This window comes from Empidonax traillii, unplaced genomic scaffold (assembly GCF_003031625.1).
Source record: "Empidonax traillii isolate 1590-97213 ecotype Southwest subspecies unplaced genomic scaffold, ASM303162v1 scaffold155:size2260171, whole genome shotgun sequence".
Lineage (NCBI taxonomy): Eukaryota > Metazoa > Chordata > Aves > Passeriformes > Tyrannidae > Empidonax > Empidonax traillii.
In genome coordinates this window covers 1,573,308-1,594,159 of record NW_020955348.1, presented here as the reverse complement: position 1 = coordinate 1,594,159, position 20,852 = coordinate 1,573,308, and the positions used below count along the sequence as shown (strand labels likewise).

The 20,852-nt window shown below is 37.0% G+C and overlaps 1 protein-coding gene across 9 annotated transcripts in view; it reads right to left on the bottom strand.

Moving 5' to 3' along the window:
- ERC2 (ELKS/RAB6-interacting/CAST family member 2) overlaps positions 1-20,852 on the bottom strand; it is a 411,704-nt gene that overhangs the window by 177,797 nt on the left and 213,055 nt on the right. For all 9 annotated transcript variants that reach the window (XR_003571338.1, XR_003571339.1, XR_003571340.1 and 6 more), the window contains one exon: positions 20,072-20,232. Coding sequence is in view for 1 of the 9 variants with exons in the window: in XM_027884805.1 (XP_027740606.1) it covers positions 20,072-20,232 (161 nt within the window). In the remaining 8 variants the exon portion in view is untranslated. The remainder of the gene's footprint in view (positions 1-20,071; positions 20,233-20,852) is intronic.

Sequence of the window (20,852 nt, the reverse complement as noted above, 5' to 3'; positions counted from 1 at the left end):
GGGAAAGGAAATAGCCTGACACTGTACCCTGAGGATAAAAAAACTTTGGCTTTGTTAAACCATGTCTGTGTCTGTGTAAGAGAATTCCACAGTCAACAGACCTCCACTGAGAAAGTCCTGCCACCAGATGTTTAAATCAAGGGATTGTTAGTGCACCAGCTGATCTCAATTGCTGGTGGTGGTAGTGGAGGCGCTTTTGGCTCTCCTCTTTGAATTGGGCTGTTGTCTCCCTAGGTGGGGCTGTCATTTTAATAACAGATCATTGTATTTCCCAGTAGGAGGCCCACTGTCATGGTCCAGAGGAGGATGGGGAGAATTAAGCTCCTGTTTAATATTTTGTTGTTATGTCATATCTCACAAATAGCATTGTTTTACTCTATACTCCATGGGGAGATCTCAGGACTTATATGGAAGAAACAGAATTTTCAGATTTGCTTACAAAGAAGAGTTAGCTTATAAGCCCGTGCGTGCAAAACACACAGAACTTAGGAACACTGCCAGAGATCTGACACGTTACCAAAAAAAAAAAAAAAAAATCATAGTGCAGTGTATGTGTGGTCTACTGAACTGAATGAAGGTCTGGTACCCAGGAACAATTCAATTCCTCTGAACTGAGCTATACTGTGTGGCTAAACACAGCATCTCAAAACAGCTCTAACCCAAATATCACATACATTATATGTGTACTTCACGGAGTTAAAATTTATCTAAATGAATTCTAGTGTGATGAACAGAGATGCACATTTGTATTCCCAACACCCAGGTGCATTTCTGGAGAAATGCACAGGCACTGAAGTAGGAAACTCACAGTCTGAAGTTAATGTATTGCCTAATTCTCATGATGAAAAAAAGCTGCAGTAAAAAGTTTTATTTACATTAAAAGTATCTTCATACCTCCAGATATCTGTACAGTAAAAACAATAGAAGCACTACCACTCTACCACATCAGAAGGCTTCCAGAATATGTCCATTATGGATCATTTACGAATTATCAAAATACTACTCTATAAATAGGTAGGTGATACTGCCTCAGATTCAGTGCTGTTTGATTTGCACAGGTTGTTATTTTTAAATACCACTTTAGTTGCAAAATATTGCATTTTCAGGAATTTAAAACATTAATATACATTCCATTCAGATATTTTCCCTCTAACCTGTTTACACATATTGACAATTGCAATGCATGTTGCAACTGTTAGGGAACTCATTTATCACATGAACCACATGCTGCAATGTTCCTGCTACACCTGGAGTACGAAGCGTAAATTATGGATTTTTTTTTTTTTTTAATCATGGTAGGAATCAGAAACTGAGTATAATTCTAGTATGATGCAATAAAAACTTTTAAAGTATGACTATTCTCACAGCTAAAATATTTTCAAATATTTGACAGTAAAGTAGAACTTACACAATTTTATTAAGCATTGATGATCTTTGGATGCTGTCTTTATATGAATAAAAAACTGGGTTTGTTCCACATTTGTTATATATTCATCACATATATGTTTTTCAGCATATAAGTCAAACAACAATAGAATAACACAAATGTATTTACAACTCTTAGCAAACACAGTTCCTGGATTAAAATAAAGCATAACTTGTCCAAGAGGACTTAATCCATTAAAGACATAGGAAACCAGCTTAATTTGTCAGAATGGCAGCCATTAACTCTGCAAGGTTATGCAAATACAGCAGATGATTGAGAAAGTGCAGGCCATCCCTACTGTGTCAAACATAAACAAACTCCGTATGAAGTTGCCAGCTCACAAATTTGTTGTGTAGAGAAGCCAGGTAAGGAAACACAAATACTTTTATCCCTTAAATAGGAATAATATAAATAATTCTACAAATGTTGTAAAGTTTGTGAAATGATAAAACTACTTTTGTTCTAAATAGCTAATATGTTTCTTGGTCTCTGAGGTTCCCAAGAGGGAGGAAAGCTTCAGAATCTCTTGACACTCTATCTGCGTGGAACTGGCATGTCAACTGGTAATTACAGACCTATAGGAAGTACTTAACCATAGGCTAAGTATAAATTTAGATAAATGAACAATTTTGCTAATGAATAATATTCCTGACATGGAAAACCTTGAATTTTAAAAGTATGTGATTTTCCTGACTCCATCGGGTCAATAAGTGCTTTTAAAAGCAGTAATTCCTGAACCTATTAGACAGCAGCAGGGGGTTAAAGGCTCTTTCACATCACTGAGAAACAACCACAAAATGTATGTGCGTGCATCTATGTGTTTCATAGATGTAGACAGACAAAGAAAAATAGACAAAGCTCTTCTAAAACCGAATGAACAAAAATCTGAAGTGAATCATACAGGTTTACAAGTCATTACATCACTGCAAGAACTTCACATGTGCGTCGTTGTTCACTATTGATGTTGTTATCTGGATCTTTAGTGCTTGGAGTCCCTTTCTTCTAAACATGAGTGTAGATAAATACTTAAAGAACTTGGGAAGGGGCAGAGTATATCACCTTGGGAAAGAATATGAATACCTCCATAAGAGCTGCTGATAAGCACAAACTAGGTCATTAAAAGAAATACAGAAACATGTAATTCCAAATTATTACTATTTATGGGGGAGAGGAGAAAAGGAGAGAAAGAGGCACCCAAATCAATTTGAACAATAGCGTAACAGTCAGATAACCCAGGCACACAGGAGAAGATTACATTGTACAGGAGTAAGATCATCATGATCTATTATGTAGCATTAGGGAAAGAATCAGGCATAAATTTCATTACACTAAACACATGTGCAACCAGTTTTACAATTCTGGTTTTTGGTTGTTTTGCCTGGAACCATTTTTTTTTCCAACTTCAAAAAAAAAGAGGTTCACATAACTAGCCACACGATCCCCAAAGATGACTACAAATAGCTTTGAGGTAATTGCTATATATTAGGCAATATATCCAAACAGAAGGTCAAAGAGAAGATAAATTGTGAGGGAGTGTTTGAAGCAAGCTCTGGCTTTAACTGGGCAGTTTCAGAAAGAAGACAGAGGGAACAAAGTTGTTTACATCCTCTGTTTTTTCAGTACTAGAACCCCCACTTAACTAAATTTATCAGTTTTAGTTATCATTACAACTGAACGAACCCTAGTGTACCTCTTGACCAGTGACCTCTTCTCCTCTTTCTACTTGTCCATCTCACTTTTTTTCCCAGCTTTTACACAACTCTAGCAAAAAGAGTCTTTCTAAAGCTGGGTGGGGTTTTCTCCCCAGCTTGCTCTACCCTGTCTTTCTATTTTCAGCTTCTGAAAAGGGCACTTTCTCCCACCTCGACTTTGAAACTTTATCTTTCAACACTACACATACAACTTATAGTTCATGAACTTTTCCATACTGTCAGGAAAAGTCATCCTTGGATCTTTTCCTTAGGTTGGCCCCAGTTGTGCAAAACAGGAGAATTTGCTACCCTAAGAGCTAAGAATGACCAGAACATCCCATATAATCTACTAACAGTCCTGCTCTCAATGGGCTACAACATGAATAAAAATACAAACCACACAAAATAGGTTGTCTACACCACACAAAAAAAATCTTCTCAAATATATTAATGCATTTTTTTACCATTAAAACCCTTAAACATGCTGTTTGTCAAAGTAATCCAAAATAAACTCTTCCCTTTATAGATTTATTCCACTGCTTTCTCTCCCTTGCCCCAAGAACTCAGTCTACATAGTCCTGCTAACAACTTTTCTTAAAGGGTAGGAAGAGCTACGGAGCCATAGGAAATGCTTCTCTGAAGTTTCACTAATGAGGAAGCAGATCTTAAGGCTCTTGCTGCTATTGGGCTCATTTGTATTTTTTATGAGCTGATGTACTAGCGGGTAGAAAAGAGACAGACTCTCTACTGGCAGATTAACCAGCCCTTTAAGGGTGCCTGTTATTAATTTTGGTTATTCATCTGCACATCTGTCTCTGCCCAACTGTGTCATGACTATTGCTTCTTGCAGCTCACTTTATTTAACCAGAAGTTTTTCACCACTGAAATCTGTCAGCTTGTTTTGTTCTCTTACAAGATCTAAATTCTCGTTCTGAACTAGCTGAAGATCAGATCGTTCATTTCCACTAATGAGACAAAAAAAAATTATCTCTGATACTAGAAATTTTAATGTAATAGTTATCAACCACATTTATTCACCACATGTTACTGACGTGATAGTTCCTGACAACAGCTGGCACCTCTATTATTGTCCCTAAGCAAACACGCTTTGCTAACCCCAGACTCTCCCAGCTGTGACTCTAAGGGAGCCAGTCACACTCAAAATCTCTGAAGGGCACACAGCTTAAACCCTCCAGTGCCTCAGAGTTTCATAGGCAAAGTTTCTTCTTCCAGTGGAAGAAGAACGAGCTTGTACCAGATTTCATACAACAGATACTCTGTTCTCACTGGAGAATATTTCCTTTTGTTTTGCCAAAGCTTGTCCCTCTTATACCTCTTAATTCTAAAGAACCAAGGCATATGATCTGCTTCTTTAATGTCATCACTTTCATTTTCTAGACTTTAACAACTGACTTTTGATTGTTACCACCACCTGCCTACAAAGTTTAGTACATTAGCACTTCAGAAAGGATATACAGTACATTACTGTGCAGATCATTTAAGCTCTGCTTCTGTCCCACTATTGCTTCCTTAACTTAGGGAACTGTAGGAGTTTCTCAAGCTTTCCATAGATTTGGCAAGTAGGAATCTGGAAGCCAAGTGCAAGTTCCTTTGCCTCCTGGAAACTGCTGCTCTTTACCTTGAGCGCTATAAACCCTTGCCTATAAAAACAGAAGACTGCCAATATACCCTGTATTATCCATGCCTGCTTCTTCCTTGAGACCTCAACTTGACTGCTTTGTGATCCACCTTAGAATCACGTGATGTAGCAGCATTTGGATTAGAACACATCAAATATGTTCTGTATGTATGTATATCCACATGTTTTCATATGGATTCTATGTCAGAAGTACTTTTGGTCCTTCCCATGTTCCAACCATAATGGGCAGTGTCCAAAAAATCACTTGGTATAGAAATCAGTTCTTTCCTCTGTGAGGCAGGATGTCTGCTCTCAACATCAATTTTTTACCTGGTATTCATTTAATCTGCCACTTTGTTTATGAGGTTCAGTCAGCTGAAGGAACATAACTGAAGGAGACTTTCTTCCTCTTAGTTTTGCCAGATTTAGAACAATACAGTGTCTTTCAAATCACGCAATTTTCCTTACACTCTCTGCTTGCTTTATGATGACAGAATAACACAGAAAAAAACCCTACCACTGCTAGATTTTGTCTGTGGATCTGCATATATCTAGCCTTCCAATAGGTCTCTCAATTTATTTTTTTAATACCTAATAACTATTTAGTCAAAGTTGATTATTTACAGAGCTTGAGACTCGTGGAGCATAGATGGAAGTAGCCACACTGGAAAGCTCTAACCAACAGCAGATTCTCCCAAATCCCACCACATCACATCTCTTTTGTGCCACAGCAAATGCAGCCAGTGTATTATGAACCACAGGTAAAACTGTCAGTGTGCCCAGTGCATTAGATCAGTCCTGGGGCTGACTACCACAGACACACTTGTACTATCTCAAAAATTGCTTTTAAAAAAAGGCAGGGTATGAAAGAAGCTGTTTCCCATAAAGATAGGCTTCCAGTAAAATCAATAGAAAAATCTGTAGTGAAAGCTATTGGCAATGAAGTAAAAACTAAATGCTGCTAATCTGCTATACAGAGAAAATAAACAGTGGACTGGCTGCAGGGAGAAACACCATCATACATTTACATTAGCATTTTGTTAATTAAGTTTATTTTTAAACAATTCTTGAAACTCACTACATAATTTTTGTTCTAATACTTTCTGAACAAAAATAAAGCCATCCTAATTTGGTTTTTGACAGTTAAATCCACAACAATGTGGACTGAAGGTATGAAATTTGAAGGCATACAAAAGACTATAATCTACATTAAAAAATTAGCTTATGAAATGATTACTTCCTTTAAATGGGGTTATTAAACCTTTCTTTAGAGGTACAAATCATTCTATAAGCTAACAAAATTTCAGATTTGTTCAGCACTTTTGAAAAAATTATTCTCAGATCGTTTCATAGTGGTACCTACCTTTCTGCCTTGATTTTCCACAGCACAACTGCAACATTTGAGAGGCACTGAAATAATTAACTTTTATTTTGATCAGTAAAATTCTACCCTCCACTCCACGTTCATTTTATGATGGGGTGCCCACATTCAACAAGAGAGTCAGCATGCACACTTCACCAAAATATGGCAAAATGTTCAATGTTCTCCATCAGACTCCTGAGCAACACAGAAATAGCACAAAAAACACTCCTAAATGACTGTCCTCAGACCTTAGTTCCCCTAAGGAATGAGCACTGTGAAAAACATAACTTTCATTCTATTTACATTTTAAAACACACACACACATAAAACCAACAACAACAAAAAAGCACAGTTCCCCAGGGATGTACTCCTGCACCAGTGGGAATCAGCATGCATTACTTTATAGCAATATGTTCTGCATGCTTAGCTCTTTAGTATATAAAGTCACTTCATCAACCCAATTATTTTTCTTTTTTTCCTGTTTTTCCCCCCAAACTAACTCCAAACTAGTCTAAAACACCTTCATTAGAGAAATGATTCAACAAGCACCGCTGCAAACCATGGAAATGTAAAAGCTGTTAAAAATGTATTAAATGCTGTCCATGCCACAAGGGTACTAGTGTAAAATGACCTTAAGTTTAAAGGCTCCCTATGAAGGCAGAACAGTAATCTGCTCTGCTTCTCCTAATGAATAACAAATGGGCCTTCACAATTCATTTAGTTCAGTACAAGCTGCCATTACAACCCATTTTGTTTTTTTAACTTTGTGGTAATGTATCATCTTGCCTGACTCTATGTCATCTTCTTGAAGGTCACCAAAGGTATGTAACTCCACTCTCAAAAGTGAAAAAAAAGGAGGAAGGAAAAAGAGATATGACAAATTTTGACAAAGCACCGACCAGTCCATTCCGATACACTGTATTACACAGTGAGGCTCATACTTCCTACACAAAAATGCTTCCTGAATTGTAAAGAAAGTCAGAAAATCACTGAAGTCTTCAAAAGAACTCTGTTTTTCAATTAATAACTAAAGTACAACAGTATCTGGGAAATAATTCTTCGGCTTTCTATTTACTTTCTCTTGGTTTTTGTTATGCCCTAAAATACAAACTGAATCTGAGCATTCAAAAAGGAATTAAAAGACCACGAATATTTATCTTTATTTCACAGGTATTTAGAAACATGTATTATGTTGCCATGGACAATTAGCCTTTTATCCAATTTTAGTTGGTAGTTTTAACTCTCCCACCCTAAGGTTTTAATTATCCCCTCAGTCTGCATGCTCAGGCCTCAATTCATGCAGCTGGAAATCTGCCTCAGTGATGTTATAACCTTGTTAATGTAACAAAAGAGGAGTTTACTTAAAACTGTACTGACTGTGGACTTAAGCCAAATTTACTTGAAAGAGGAAAGAGACTGTCAAAAATCCTACAATAAACACAGAAATGCAGTTCTTTCATAACCTTCACCTTAATTCATATAGACAAGCAATTTACATGTAAGTGGATTCATATGGCCTGTGAGGGGCCTCCTCTCTGGAGCTGGACTATTCTCCATACCCTACCCCTTCTTTAACAGCAAAGACTCCAACAGCTCACTTTACAAAAAAAGGCAGAGTATCTGCAATCTTTTTCAATCACAATAAAACGTAATTAAGATAAACATTTATAAAGCTAGTCAGTATCAATAAAGGTAGCGTAATTTCACAAAGCCAATTTCACCTGAGTTCAGCTAGCCCTTTGTCAAATACATATCTTAAATTCAATAAAGGTTTTATTTGACGAGTGTAAAGTTGCACTTCTAATGAGGTAATAGTTACATTAACCTTAAGTGGAAGTTGCTTGTCATATGCTGATATCCCCCCATTCATTAGTTGCCAAATTACAGTAGGGATTTCCTAAGTTCATTTGTTAATTAGATTCATTTTTAGGCTGTATACTACCAAAAACCTACATTAGACTAAACAAAACATCCCAATATTGAAGTGTTGAAGGCAGATTATTCTAAAACAAAAAATATATATTCTATTTCTTACTACAACTGTAACAATCCTGTAGGTAATTTTCATCCTGATTGGATCCTTGTACTATTTTTTTAAGACAGGGAGGGGCAGCAGTGGGTAGCTTGGTGTACATGTATGCATAGCCACAAGAACCAGAAAACACTCTGTTTTCATTTCACCAGCTCTCTTTCAGTTGTTGACAAAATAATCCAGGTGAGCAGGGAGAGTAACAGGCACCCAAAACAAAATTATAAAGCAGTCAAGTTTCTTTCATGGCTGTTGCAAGTTTAAACGTATCTCATTAGGTAGAAAGTCCCTTTCTTTAAGCTCATGAATGTCAGAGTATTTTCCACGCTGCTGAGAGGGTATCAGGTTGCTGGATGTCAGATGATGATCTACCAGCTTCTTGGACTTCTATTCTTTAGGTGTTATGCAATAACCTCTGCTCTTTGCTCCTGAATTCACATTAGTCCCAGCACCAGCTCCTGCCCTAAACTTCACAGAAGTTTATGAACTGCTTACCTTTTGTTTACAGACCTCACAGAAAACTAAAAGGTGTTTCTCAGGACAGTCATACAAGACCTGGATGAAGTTGCCCAGCTCACAAAAAATATTCAGGATTTATCAAACAGTAAATCTCCTAAAGAGAGAGAAGAAAATTCTGTATTTTGAAACTTCTAGTGGGAAGGGAGCTGGGGGAAGGAAGGGGGCCTGTAAAAGTTCAGTTTAATATAAGAGCTCTTCCTCTCAATTGCACCACTCCTTCCTAACCAGCCTTTGGACACAACTTGCCATAACATGGGGACAGCTGAACATAACCACTCACTGCTATAAACCTTCCTTTGACATTTTCTCCTCAGTACCCATCTCTGTTCCCTAACATAATAAAGATCAAGGAGGTTGAAAACCAAAAGAACAGAGTAGCACATTTAATGAGTGTCTCTGTTAGATCAAGCTACATTTTCCTTCCCACCTAGAAGGTGAGAACCATGGAAGCTGGTCTTCAAAGAATGAGAGATAAATTCGTTGGGAAGCAAAAAAGAATAATTCATTGTAATGAAATTATTTTAGCAATATGGTGATCATCAGAGGCCTGTGTGGCCTAATTTTGGTCAGAGTTGAATGCAACAATGATAAACTACATGTTTGAGGTAGGAGTGGTTAGAAAATCTGAAAAGTTTAACCAAAGAAAGTATTTTTACATTTTTAGTCTAAGCCAAATAAATCACAGTTCTCCCATTAGTATCTACACATTTACAAAACTAAGTCTGGATGGGTTTTGAGAAAATCACTATTAAATATGAGGAGAAAAAAAATATACCAAACCTTTCACTTGCATCCCCCAATAAGCTTTTAAATACTAAAATTCAACATGATAAGCATAACAATCCTATTTGGATTATGCAGGCTCCTCTACAAATATATCTATTTACCAACAATTGAAAAAAATCTTTCACTAAAAATATTCTGCACAAGTTTGTGCTGTCACCAAGCTTTTGTTTCACCTTGAAAAGTTTATCTATTGAGTTGAAGTCACTTCACCCTAAGGAAGCAAGCCAAGGTGTCCTTTTAAGGTGATGTTTATCCTGAACACAGTAGTTCGACTATAAGACGCAGCACAGACTTATATAATGTACCTTCTCAGATGGGCCTTTTCTTTGCTAAGATACCCTGGTACACTGCACAACAGTGTAGATAGAGCCAACTTTGTTCACAATCAGAGAAAATTGTGATGAGCTCATCCTAATTTCCGCTGTCATCACATAATTCATGATCTGTTAGCCTCTGCTAAACAGCAACGTGGCATTGAAAGGAGAGGTGCTGTTCCTTAGGAATTTGGTGCTTTAGCACATTTTCGTGTGTTGTACTGTGTTTTACCAATTATATTTGAAGAATTCCCCTTTTTATTATGTTTCCACAATCACACTGTTTAGATAGTGTTGACAGCGATAACAAAACACATATTTTTATTATCATCCTGTCTATTACAGTTACAATCGATGGCCAGTGAAGGATGGGAGCCCATTATACCTGGCATGGTATTAATAAAGGGGATTGATCAGCCTTGTCAGGATCACACTAAATCAGTAAGCTATACACAGTTCAGTGGGAGGGCATAAACCAGGACAAGTGTGTCTCCCTCTCCAAAAGACAACCTCTTTGACTCATTTCAAGATAGAGGTACAGAACTGTAGGACAATAAATTCTTACAGGTGCCATTATATCGGCTAGAAAAAAGAATAAATATTACTTATATCCTTACAGGCAGAAGGGCTGCCCTGTGAGCTCACACCTTACAAAGCCTGAGAGAAGGCACACGAGAGACCATTAAGGAATGCTCTTGGACACAAGACTGCAAAACTTGAAGCACACTTTGCACCTTATTACACACCAGAGAACCCAACCAGAGGAAACTAAACAATAGGAATTTAGATGTATTTTTCCACAGCACACAGAGAAGTACTTGTTTTGCTGGGGACATGAGGAGGAATGAGGAAGCACGGGAAGAAGGCTGCAGTGGATTTACTTCACAGCAACTAAGGAGTAATGGGGAGGCAGAGAAAGGTAACCAAACCTTTCCCTTCTGCCAATAAGAAAACTGTTCCTGTTTGATTGCTTATAACTCTGTTCTCTCCTGCCTTTATAAGACCTTTTCCTTCTAACAGAAAACATCATTACATACATTTCTAACACATTTTATATTTTATGGGGTTTTATACAATATTGAAGAATAATCCAGTAGCTTAATTTAAATGATCCAAACCTTTAAATTTCTTTGGTTCTCCATTTTCAAAAACCTGAGTTTACATCAAGTTCAGCATTATCCCACCGGGGAGACCCTCAGCTCATAATTCCTAACATTGAATTGCATGGCCTAGGTCTCAAGTATGCAAGATTTGCCACGGAAATAAAGGAAAAAAAAAAAAAAAAAAAAAACAGACCCATCATATTTTGAGGTTTAAAATGCAGAAACATCTGCTAGAATCATACTGAGCTGGCTGAGGTTAGGAACATGGGAGCCTGCAGTTGATCAGCGCTGCCCTAGGTGTCACGGAGGCCAATGGGAATTACACTAAGAGGGTTTCAGTAGACAAGGGCGTAATTCAGTCAGCCTGAAAAAAAGTCCATGAAACAGAAGCCTAACTTTTTTTTTTTTTTTTTTTACTTTCAGTCTCCTACTCCTTCCTTTCCGACTTTTGAGACACTTGCTCTTCTGAGTGTATTATCAGAGGTGAAGGCCTTTACATTCCCATGCTGGCTGAACTTGAAAACAAATGCCATCCTATTTCATCATGTTTATCATCACTAATTTTTTAGCTAATCAAAGCATTTTTAAGTTAGATGTAAAACAAAGTGTATATATAGCTTTGTCAAAATCAGTAATTTCAAAATACAGATCCTTCCTACAGTTGTTTTTCTGTCAGTAAAATGCTTTTTTTCCTTGTATTTTCTTACATTAGAAATAAAAGAAATTGTGCAATAGAAAACAGACAAAAAGTGTTTAATACCTAGTAGACAGCATACATGCTTTTTCTTCTTTACCTAAAAAGTTAAGATTTCTAAACTGCCCAGTAAGTTAAAAAGAGATAAAAATTTGATCTTCCTTTTAAACCATACCTTTTCTTTCTAAGATTTCAAACTTGAATTTTCATTCTTCAGGTTTGTCCAGCCCTCACCCTTTTGCCATTGTCCATGTTTCACTGAATACTAACTCACAGTCCCATCTCAGTTTTATATACTGTCCTTTTCACCACTGTCCCTTTCTAAATACTATTCCATTTCTCATGAATTTATAATTGTACAAATCATGATATATTATAAACTTTTGTATTTTAACCCCTAACATATTTATAAATTAAAAAACAGAAGAGCATTTTAATTTAAAGAAATTGATTAAAAAAAAAAGGGAGAGAGGAGAAGTAAAGGTCATGATTTTCAACTGCAACTGTTTCTTCAAACTTTCATTTACATTACAAAAGACTGGAATACTCTGTATCTCCAAGTTCTTCAGGCAGTTTGAGACACCTGTAAACCTGATGCACTGTAAATCCTGTCTGTCTTCTATGTGGTTCAATCACCAGAGAATGTCATGTAACTGTCATATCTCACTTTGAACCTGCACTTTAAACCAATCAGTTTGTCACTTATATCATCTTGTAAATCCACTTATACACTACAGGGCAAGAGAAGATACTATTCAAAGCATGGCTGTTGATCTTTCCACAGTGTACTAGTTGACTCACAACCAGTTCCTAGTAAATAAATAAATAAAAACAGATTACAAATCAACTGATCATTAACTACGTGTGTTTTGGTGTAAGGGTGCAATGTGGCAGGAAAAGAGCTACTACCTCAGATAAAAAACAAATTTTAGGAACACTGGCCAATAACAAGAGCCCAAAGATATATAAAGAAGTAGCCATTTATGGACCTCTTGTCCACGAGTTTGTCTAACCCCTTCTTGAATCAGCTGATGCCTCTGTGGAAGCAAGTTCCAGGTCACCAACCAACCACTCCATAAAGCAGCACTTCTTTCTTTCAAATCGATCACTGATTAACTAGAGCAAGTGCCTGATATTCCTCATGCTGGGAGATCTGGCAAACAACAGCCCTACATTCAGTTTATACCTTCCATTGAGATTCTTCAAACTTCAAACATATCCTCCCCCTGCTTTACCCTCCCCAGAGCCAAAAGTCTTTAAGTATCTCCCTCATAAAGAAGCTGCAGGATTTCCCCTTGATCTCTCTACCATTCAGGTTCTGGGGAAAGCACTAAACCCCTAATAAGTATTGTAGAATTCCCAACATAAAATGTTCATGGAGCATTGACTGTTATTTTTCCACTGAGGTCAGGTACCACAACAGGTGAAGAACAATGGAAACAAAATTGAAAAGCAAAGTGCACTCCTAGGATACAGAGTGGGAGTTCTCATCAAATTCTCCTTCTGTCTGGCAGGTGCCTCAAACCATACGGATCTTCAGAACCTGGAAGATCACTTGTACAACCAGAGAGTCAACAGGTTAAATTTCTATAGTTTCTTAGGAACATTGTCCATTGAAATGCATGATAATTAAGCCAAAATGTTTATGAAATGAAGAAAACAAACTAGACTCATTTTCTAGCCCAGAAAATACGCTACATTATTATAACCATACTGTATGTTGTCAGGAATGTGGTTGAACTCTTCCTGGTTTGCCTTCAGACAATGCCTTTGGGTAGGAACTTGGTGACACTCATGTCTTCAAGAGAAGCCTTTTCCCAAGTAAACAGCTCACTCCTTCTATTCTCACAGAGAGAAACATTTTATTGCTTTGTGCCCCTTCGTTGTTTACAAAAGAAAAACATCTTTTCATTTTAGTCAAGAAAGCTTCTGTTCCCGAGAACAAAGCTTTCATTTGGCTTTCTCTAATCTTTATGGTGTTTGCAAGTTGGTGTCAAAAATGTTAGTCAAGGCATGCTGTGTTACAGGTCTGTGGGGCAAAAGCAGTCACAAGAGATTTTCCACCCAAGTTAGAAGGAGACCACATTACCATTCTAACTACTTCCTATGGAAGTCACAGTTGTATCAACATCCTGCTGTTTTGTTTGTATTTAACTTGGGATATGACTCTCTACACTCTCAGCATGAATCCTACAATTAAATGGAAGCAGTCCACAGGTTACTAAAAAACACTCTAGTGTTCTGCATTTGACATGGTACAATTTTTGAGACAATCAACTCGCTATCTGAACATGTTTATAGTATGTATTACCACAGCTGAAACAAGTCAAAATAATCTTTCTAATAAAATTATGAAAAAATAGTACCCTGCTTTCTGAAAATTATGTTTTCTTCACAGCTTTTCATACACCATTCTGTTATCTAATCTATTGAGTTAAAGAATTCTTGTTAGAGAAATTATCATAGATACCTTCCTCCAAAAAAAAAAAAAATATCCTTCTTTCAAAAGAACATTTTATCAATAATCTAAGAAATCTGACCCTAGTCTGTTTACTTAAACTTCAAACAGACTTCTTTAATGTCAGGTATCCATTACTGATTTAGCCTGGAACTATCCCCAAGGTAGGTGCTGGCTGGTTTTCGAATATACTAGCATTTAACTAAGGAGCATAAACTAAGCAACTTTTCCCCCACCTTTTAGTGAAACATCTCAGTTTCCACTGTAGGCAAGAGAAGGGTTGTCCACCTCCTTGCCTTCCTTTCTGCAAAGATGAGGGCAGGGGAAAGCACTGCCTGACTGTAACACAGAGAGCAGGCAGGGTCTGCAAGGAAACTCTCCTTTTAAGTGGTTTTAAAGAGTGAGTTCCACGCATTTCAAAGAGTAGTTCCAACTTTAAATCACCTTGCCAATTCCTCCTACCTGGCTATATTGCTTTCCTCAGCCTTGCTGCTGTATGGAAGAACCCAAAAAAAGGAAATTACTCTCCTGACTCCCTGCAAGTAGAGTCCCTGCGATTTCAGCAGGGATTTTCCCGTCAATGAGTGTCATGCTTCTGGCCTGTGTTTGCCCTGAGCAGGTGAACTGCATACATAATTACCCTGAAATATTCCAAATGCCCTGGATTTACTACTCACACAGAGATTTCAGAAGCCCTTCTCACCGTTGCTGTACCCATAGCACCGAGGAAGAAAGCACTATCCTGTAGGTGACATAATTTCTTAGGGTGGAGGAATTAGGAGATAAATAAAGGAAAACATGTTGAGTTCCTCTCCCTTTCCCTCCCCAAGTGTCAGGTTCAGAGGGTGATGGATGGAAATAGTAATAGGAGAATGTAAGGCAGGGACATGAGCTGATTTGTCCAGGTGCTGGAAACACGTCTAGATTCTCTGGACATCCAACAACCCTTGTCAGAGCAGCAACTCCTGCTGAGCTGCTACACAGATGTGAAATCCCCAACTTCTACTCCACTAAAATTTATAGGTGGAAAAAAGGGGTATGTCTGCAGAAAACCAGATGAACGGTAAACTTTCTTATACTTCTGCCACTAGTACTTCATAAAGCATTTTGACTTCCCTACAAACTCCTACTCTTTAGTTCCTTTTTCTTTTTTTACATTTTATACAGTCTTTCCCTTAGGCTGTGACCCCTGACTTCCAGAATCCATTGAAAGACCCTCTTCATCCCTGCAACATCCTCAAAAGTTGACTTGGAGACTTCTGTATGCTACTCCATGCTTCAAGTTCTTGCACTACAAGGCAGGAGGGGACCAGTCAGAGCAGGTGACAGACAAATGGACCAGGCATGTTCACCTCCCAACAGAAGCAGCTTCCTGCTTGCCCTGAGAAGCTGATCATACTCAATTTGTTGAATCAAGCAGCTCCAGACTATGGTCTTGCAACCAAGACTGGCATCTAGTGGCAAATGCAAGTGCCCTCTCCTCGTCTGGCAGAGCAGCTGAACCACTAACCCAGCAGATAAAAGGGCAGTGTGTGTCCAGCACTTCTGCTCAGAGTGGCAGTGGGTGGGACTGAATGTCTTGTGGAAAAAAAACTTTTTATCCCCTTCTTCCCACAAATATTTCATGCCTGACTATACACAGGTGCTATTAAATGAACAAACCTACCAAAAACCAGTGATAAGCAATAGCCATCTATTATTTTCAGTGAAAAAATCTTGAACATACTTAAACAAAGGAAGGGACGTTTAATTTTATTCTGTCACTGTATACTGCAAAATCTAATTTAAAATGTATATTTTTGGACAGCACAGCAATGTTCTATTTTTGTTACAGAATAAAAGGACTAGTAGCTGATTATTTTATTATAGGATCTTTAATGCTTCATTATTAAGCAATCTGATTTATTCCACATAAGGGAAAATATATTTTCCTCTGGAAACTTGCAGTGAATTTCAGGACAGAGTCACTTCCAACAAAACTGATTTAGCAATACCCACAGGTGATGGCATGAACTCTATTAAAGGCAAGGAAATTGCCTTTCAAACTCTTGGCAAGAATTTCCTTCAGGATACTCTGAAAGCTTCAGAGCACTGAGTGTTCCTAGCTGACAGCTAAAGGAAACAGTAATTAACAGTGTAATCTCAAAAATTAAAGATTCTCAGATCTTCAAGTTAAAATATGAAGTTGTCTTTTGGGGGATTAATCACATGGTCACTCACTAAGTGTAGTGTTTGTCACAGATAACTGAAGTCACTGAAAGATCATCTTCCAAAGGGAAAATAATTTTGACCATTTCTAAAACGATATGCCCCATAGAGTAAAACCCTCTTTCCATGAGGGCAGACATTTAATTTACATACATACATATAAAGCAATTTTAACATTATATAAATACTCATTTATCTGTCTATACACCTACCTAATTTTGTTACAAGCAGGTTTATGAGCTTTGGAAGGAACCACCACGTAGGAAAGGAGATCTGCAGGAAAGCATTGTGACAGCCTGTGGTCATGAAAGTATCCTCCACAAATATGGTATTTCTGAATCATCTGAAAAAACCTCCACCACATCACAGCACAGAAACCTCTCCTGCCCTCAAGCCCTTCATATTACAAAATGAATAAGCTATTCTAGGCAAGCCTTGTGAAGTTCTCAGTAGGCTGTGCTCCTACTTGTGGACTCTCAGAAAACAAAAACAATGTCTGGAAAAAGTAAGACTTGGGATATATTTCTAACTACCAAATTTTAAGTTCAGGCCAACTGAAATATCTTTATGGATGATAAATAAGTTTTTCTAAAAAAAAAAAAAACAATAACGTGCCTTTTGTCACATTATGCAATATAGATCTTTTTAAACTATCACTTATTAAAAAATAAAAAGTGCATTGATTTTTTTTTCTTGTGCTCAGAGACAGAAATAGCACAAAGTAATAAGACAATTAGGCAAAATGATGGATTTGAACACATGCTGCATTTTCCTGTTAACATGTACGTGTAACTTCCACTAATGTCAGGATGAGTTATGTGTGCACTGCTAAAATAATACAACCATAACAAAAATATTTCCTCCAGAACTAATATAGTAATATTTCTAATTGACACTTGGAATAAAAAAAAACAAAACACGTATATTCTGAAAGTAACATGCAAATGCAACTCCTCCAAATGTATACTTTTCAAGTCTTTAAAATAAATGTAATTTTTTCCACAAATTGGCATCAAGTTCAGAAGAAGCTGATGTTATCAAATGACCTCCCATTTAAAGGGTAGTTTGCTAGTTTCTAATTCAAAAAGATCAAGCAAATATGAACAAAATTAAGCTGCTATCCGTTTTTATTCTAAACTTACCTAAATAACTGACTGCATATAGGACATGTAATGACAATTGAAGAAGCTATCTAAAACTGGGGCCAGTAAATTAAGATGGACCTTAACAACGTCAGCCAGATGGGCCTAGAATGTAGAGTTATGGTTGGAACTTGAACATAATACAAGCATAGGAAATCATCATGAATGTTCTTAAACACTCAGGTCATGCCTATTTAACTGGAAGCTAGCAGACAAAAACTGTAATCACTCAATACTGAATTTTTTTAAAATGATAAATAGAAATTAGGGTCAATGCTTCCAATTAATAAAGTATCTTAAAAAGTAAGAGATAAGACACACTTTTAGTATATTAGTAGAACACAGAATTGTTATTATTCTGTCCTATGCCTAGGTCTTAACTTCTACATCTGGGTTTTGAGAAGACCTTGGTCCCTTTTTAAAAAGCAATATTGAGTACACTGTGTCATAATGAAGCAGTTTCATAAAGTTCGTTTATCCTTCACTTATTTCAGTGAGTAATTTGAAAAATTAAACTACTATAATTAAATATCTGTATTTCTTAAAGACGTTTACTAATAGAATCGTAGTATGGTTTGGGTTGGAAGAAACCTTAAAGATCATCCTTTTCCAAGCCCCTTGCCATGGGCAGGGACACCTTCCACTATCCCAGGTTGCTCCAAGCCTCGTCCAACCCGGCCTTGAACACTTCCAGGGATGGGGCAGCCACAGCTTCCCTGGGCAACCTGTTCCATTGTCTCACCACCCTGAAAAGGAAGAACTTCTTCCTAATATCCAATCTAAACCTACTCTCTTTCATTCTAAAGCCATTTCCCCCTGTCCTGTCACTCCATGCCCTTGTACAAAGTCCCTCTCCTGGGAGCCTGGAGCCTTCTCCTCTCCAGGCTGAACAACCCCAGCTCTCTCAGCCTGTGTCCCCAGCAGAGGTGCTCCAGCCCTTCTTCTGATGCAGCCCAGGATACAATTGGCTTTCTGGGCTGAAAATGCACATTGCTGGGTCATGCTGAGCTTCTCATCAACCACTGTATCTATTAATTTATGCATCTAAAAAATTATGTATCTAATGGATACATGTGAATTTATCACTTTATGTTGTTTAGCATATTTTATTAAACAACCTGATAATAGTATTTACATTTAATTTATACTTAATAGTAGTCATGTAGCCGTTTCATACACAGAGCTCAGAAAAACATGTCCATTTTTTGCTTTTTGATACAGTACTAACGTCGTTACAGAGACAATAAAAAGAAAAGTAAATATGATCACGTCAATTTCTGTAATGAATTTGTTCTTTCTGTTTAGTAATATTGTGATTATATATGCATTTTTTAGTTCACTAACTCTATTTCCTATCTCCTAGACCAGCAAAACCATCCTGATATCTCATTGCTGTTCTTTCCATCTCACAACAAGAAATGGAAGTTCTCTCTGATTCCATCTCCAATGGTTCTGTGTACTCAATCAAAAAGTCACAGCGACGGAATGAAAGAGTTTTTCCTCGATTCTGCTCAATAATTGTGAATTATGATTTCAAAAAATAAATCTTATCACTAGGACAAAAAAACAAGCATGCACTTGAGGAAACAGGCCAAAGCACTATACAGAAAATAGATGAGTGGCACTGAGCATCTGAGTTATGACAGGAAAATTAATATGTACATATAATAGAACATGAGAAAACTGAAACAATATATCTATTATAGAATATAATATCACATATACCACTCTAATTCACACGTGATTCCATTTTTCTGTGTAACTATAGACCTCATTAAAGTCAGAACCAGAAATCCTTTAGATATCACTCGAAACTTTCCTGCTTCCTCTGCAGTATTTCTGCACCTGTATTACGTGGCAGCCATTCTTCAAAACTTTTATCGAACTGTAGTAAGCATATGACTCCATTCCCACTTTGTTTTATTTACAATAACATTACAAAAATCATTTTTTCTGATTATTTCCCTTCCTTTAAAATGCAAGGATAACTCTAACAATCTAGCTGCAGTTATATACCACTTCCTCCCTCAACAAAATGGTTTCAAAATGACAACTGAGAATGTTCTTTGTTGAATGGTAACTACACACTTAGCAGCCCAGCCAAGTTATAACAGGTTCACTCCTTTTTGCCATTTGTAAAGATCATATCAGAGCTTTAATGCCCAATAATTACATATATTTACCTTTATTGTGCAGAGGAAGTTAGATTTAAACTATATGTCTATCTTTCTTTTTCATTCTGTACACATATAAATAGTGATTAAGTGTATGCAAAGAGGTTTTTGTTCATTTGAGGGGAGGTTTAACCAATCCAGTGCAATAAACTCTGCATCATCAATACAAAGTTAATAAGCCCCTTTCCTTGAATTTGACACTAGCAAAAATTCCAGCATAGAATTCCCACTGAGAGATAGGGCTTTAGATCCTCTATGTCGCACAGAATTTGGACAGTGCAGAAATTTTATTTGCATATAACAAACAACAACTTTCAAAAATTCATCTCATATAAATTGTCAAGCATTTCTAAAAAGAAGCCTTTTGCATTTCCCTGCATTAAAAGGAGTTTAACAGTCTTAGATTCAGACTTAAATATATGCATAGAAGAAAAAAACTACACACACACACAAAGAAAATTTTCTTTTACGGTAAAAATAGTAATCTCATTTTTTTCTGGAAATTAGAGAAATCAATGTACTTACTTCATTTCTAGAATTTCTTCAAGCTGTTTCCTTCGCTCTATTCTCAGGTTGGCCAGATGTGCTTCTTTTTCAGCCAAAGATTGCTGTGTTGAGGCAAGACGGGCTTTGGTAGAATCTAATTCTTGTCTAGTCTTCTCCAGTGCATTCATCAGCTCTTCTACCTGAGACAGAGGACTTTTTAAGTTCCATATTCTTTACAAGCAATTACTCATTTCAATTTGAATAATCATTGCCTCCTGTATAACAGGTTTAATCAAGCCAAATAAATAACACAGTTGTCACTGAATTGTAATGAGGATGCACAGCTTGTTTGCAAATGATACACTGATTACTTCCCCTTCTACACCATCTTTACAAGCACCAATAAAACCAATGGAATACTAGAATACATCTGATACCCTGGAGTGCATAAGAATTTGTATTTCATGAATGCAGAATCAGAATTACCAAGAGCACTGAAACTATTTATGTTCAACCTTCCACTCAGAAAGTAAAACCAGTATAAGAGTGGTATAAACGAAATAACAAGGAGTGAAAATCATGCAGTAGAGTCTCTGCAGGTGCAAGATTCCACTAAAGTAAACCATGAAGAAAGATATCCTTTTAAAATGACTACCTAGTGAACTTTCACAGCAGAAGGAGAAAAGAGAAAAATATACTTGAGGGAAATAAAGGGGGGAAAAAAAAAAAAAAAGCAAAGCTCGATTTGCACTTAAATCCCAGGGGGAAAGAAATTAACAAACCAGGAGAGAGACAGATCATATTTCTTTAAAAATGAGTC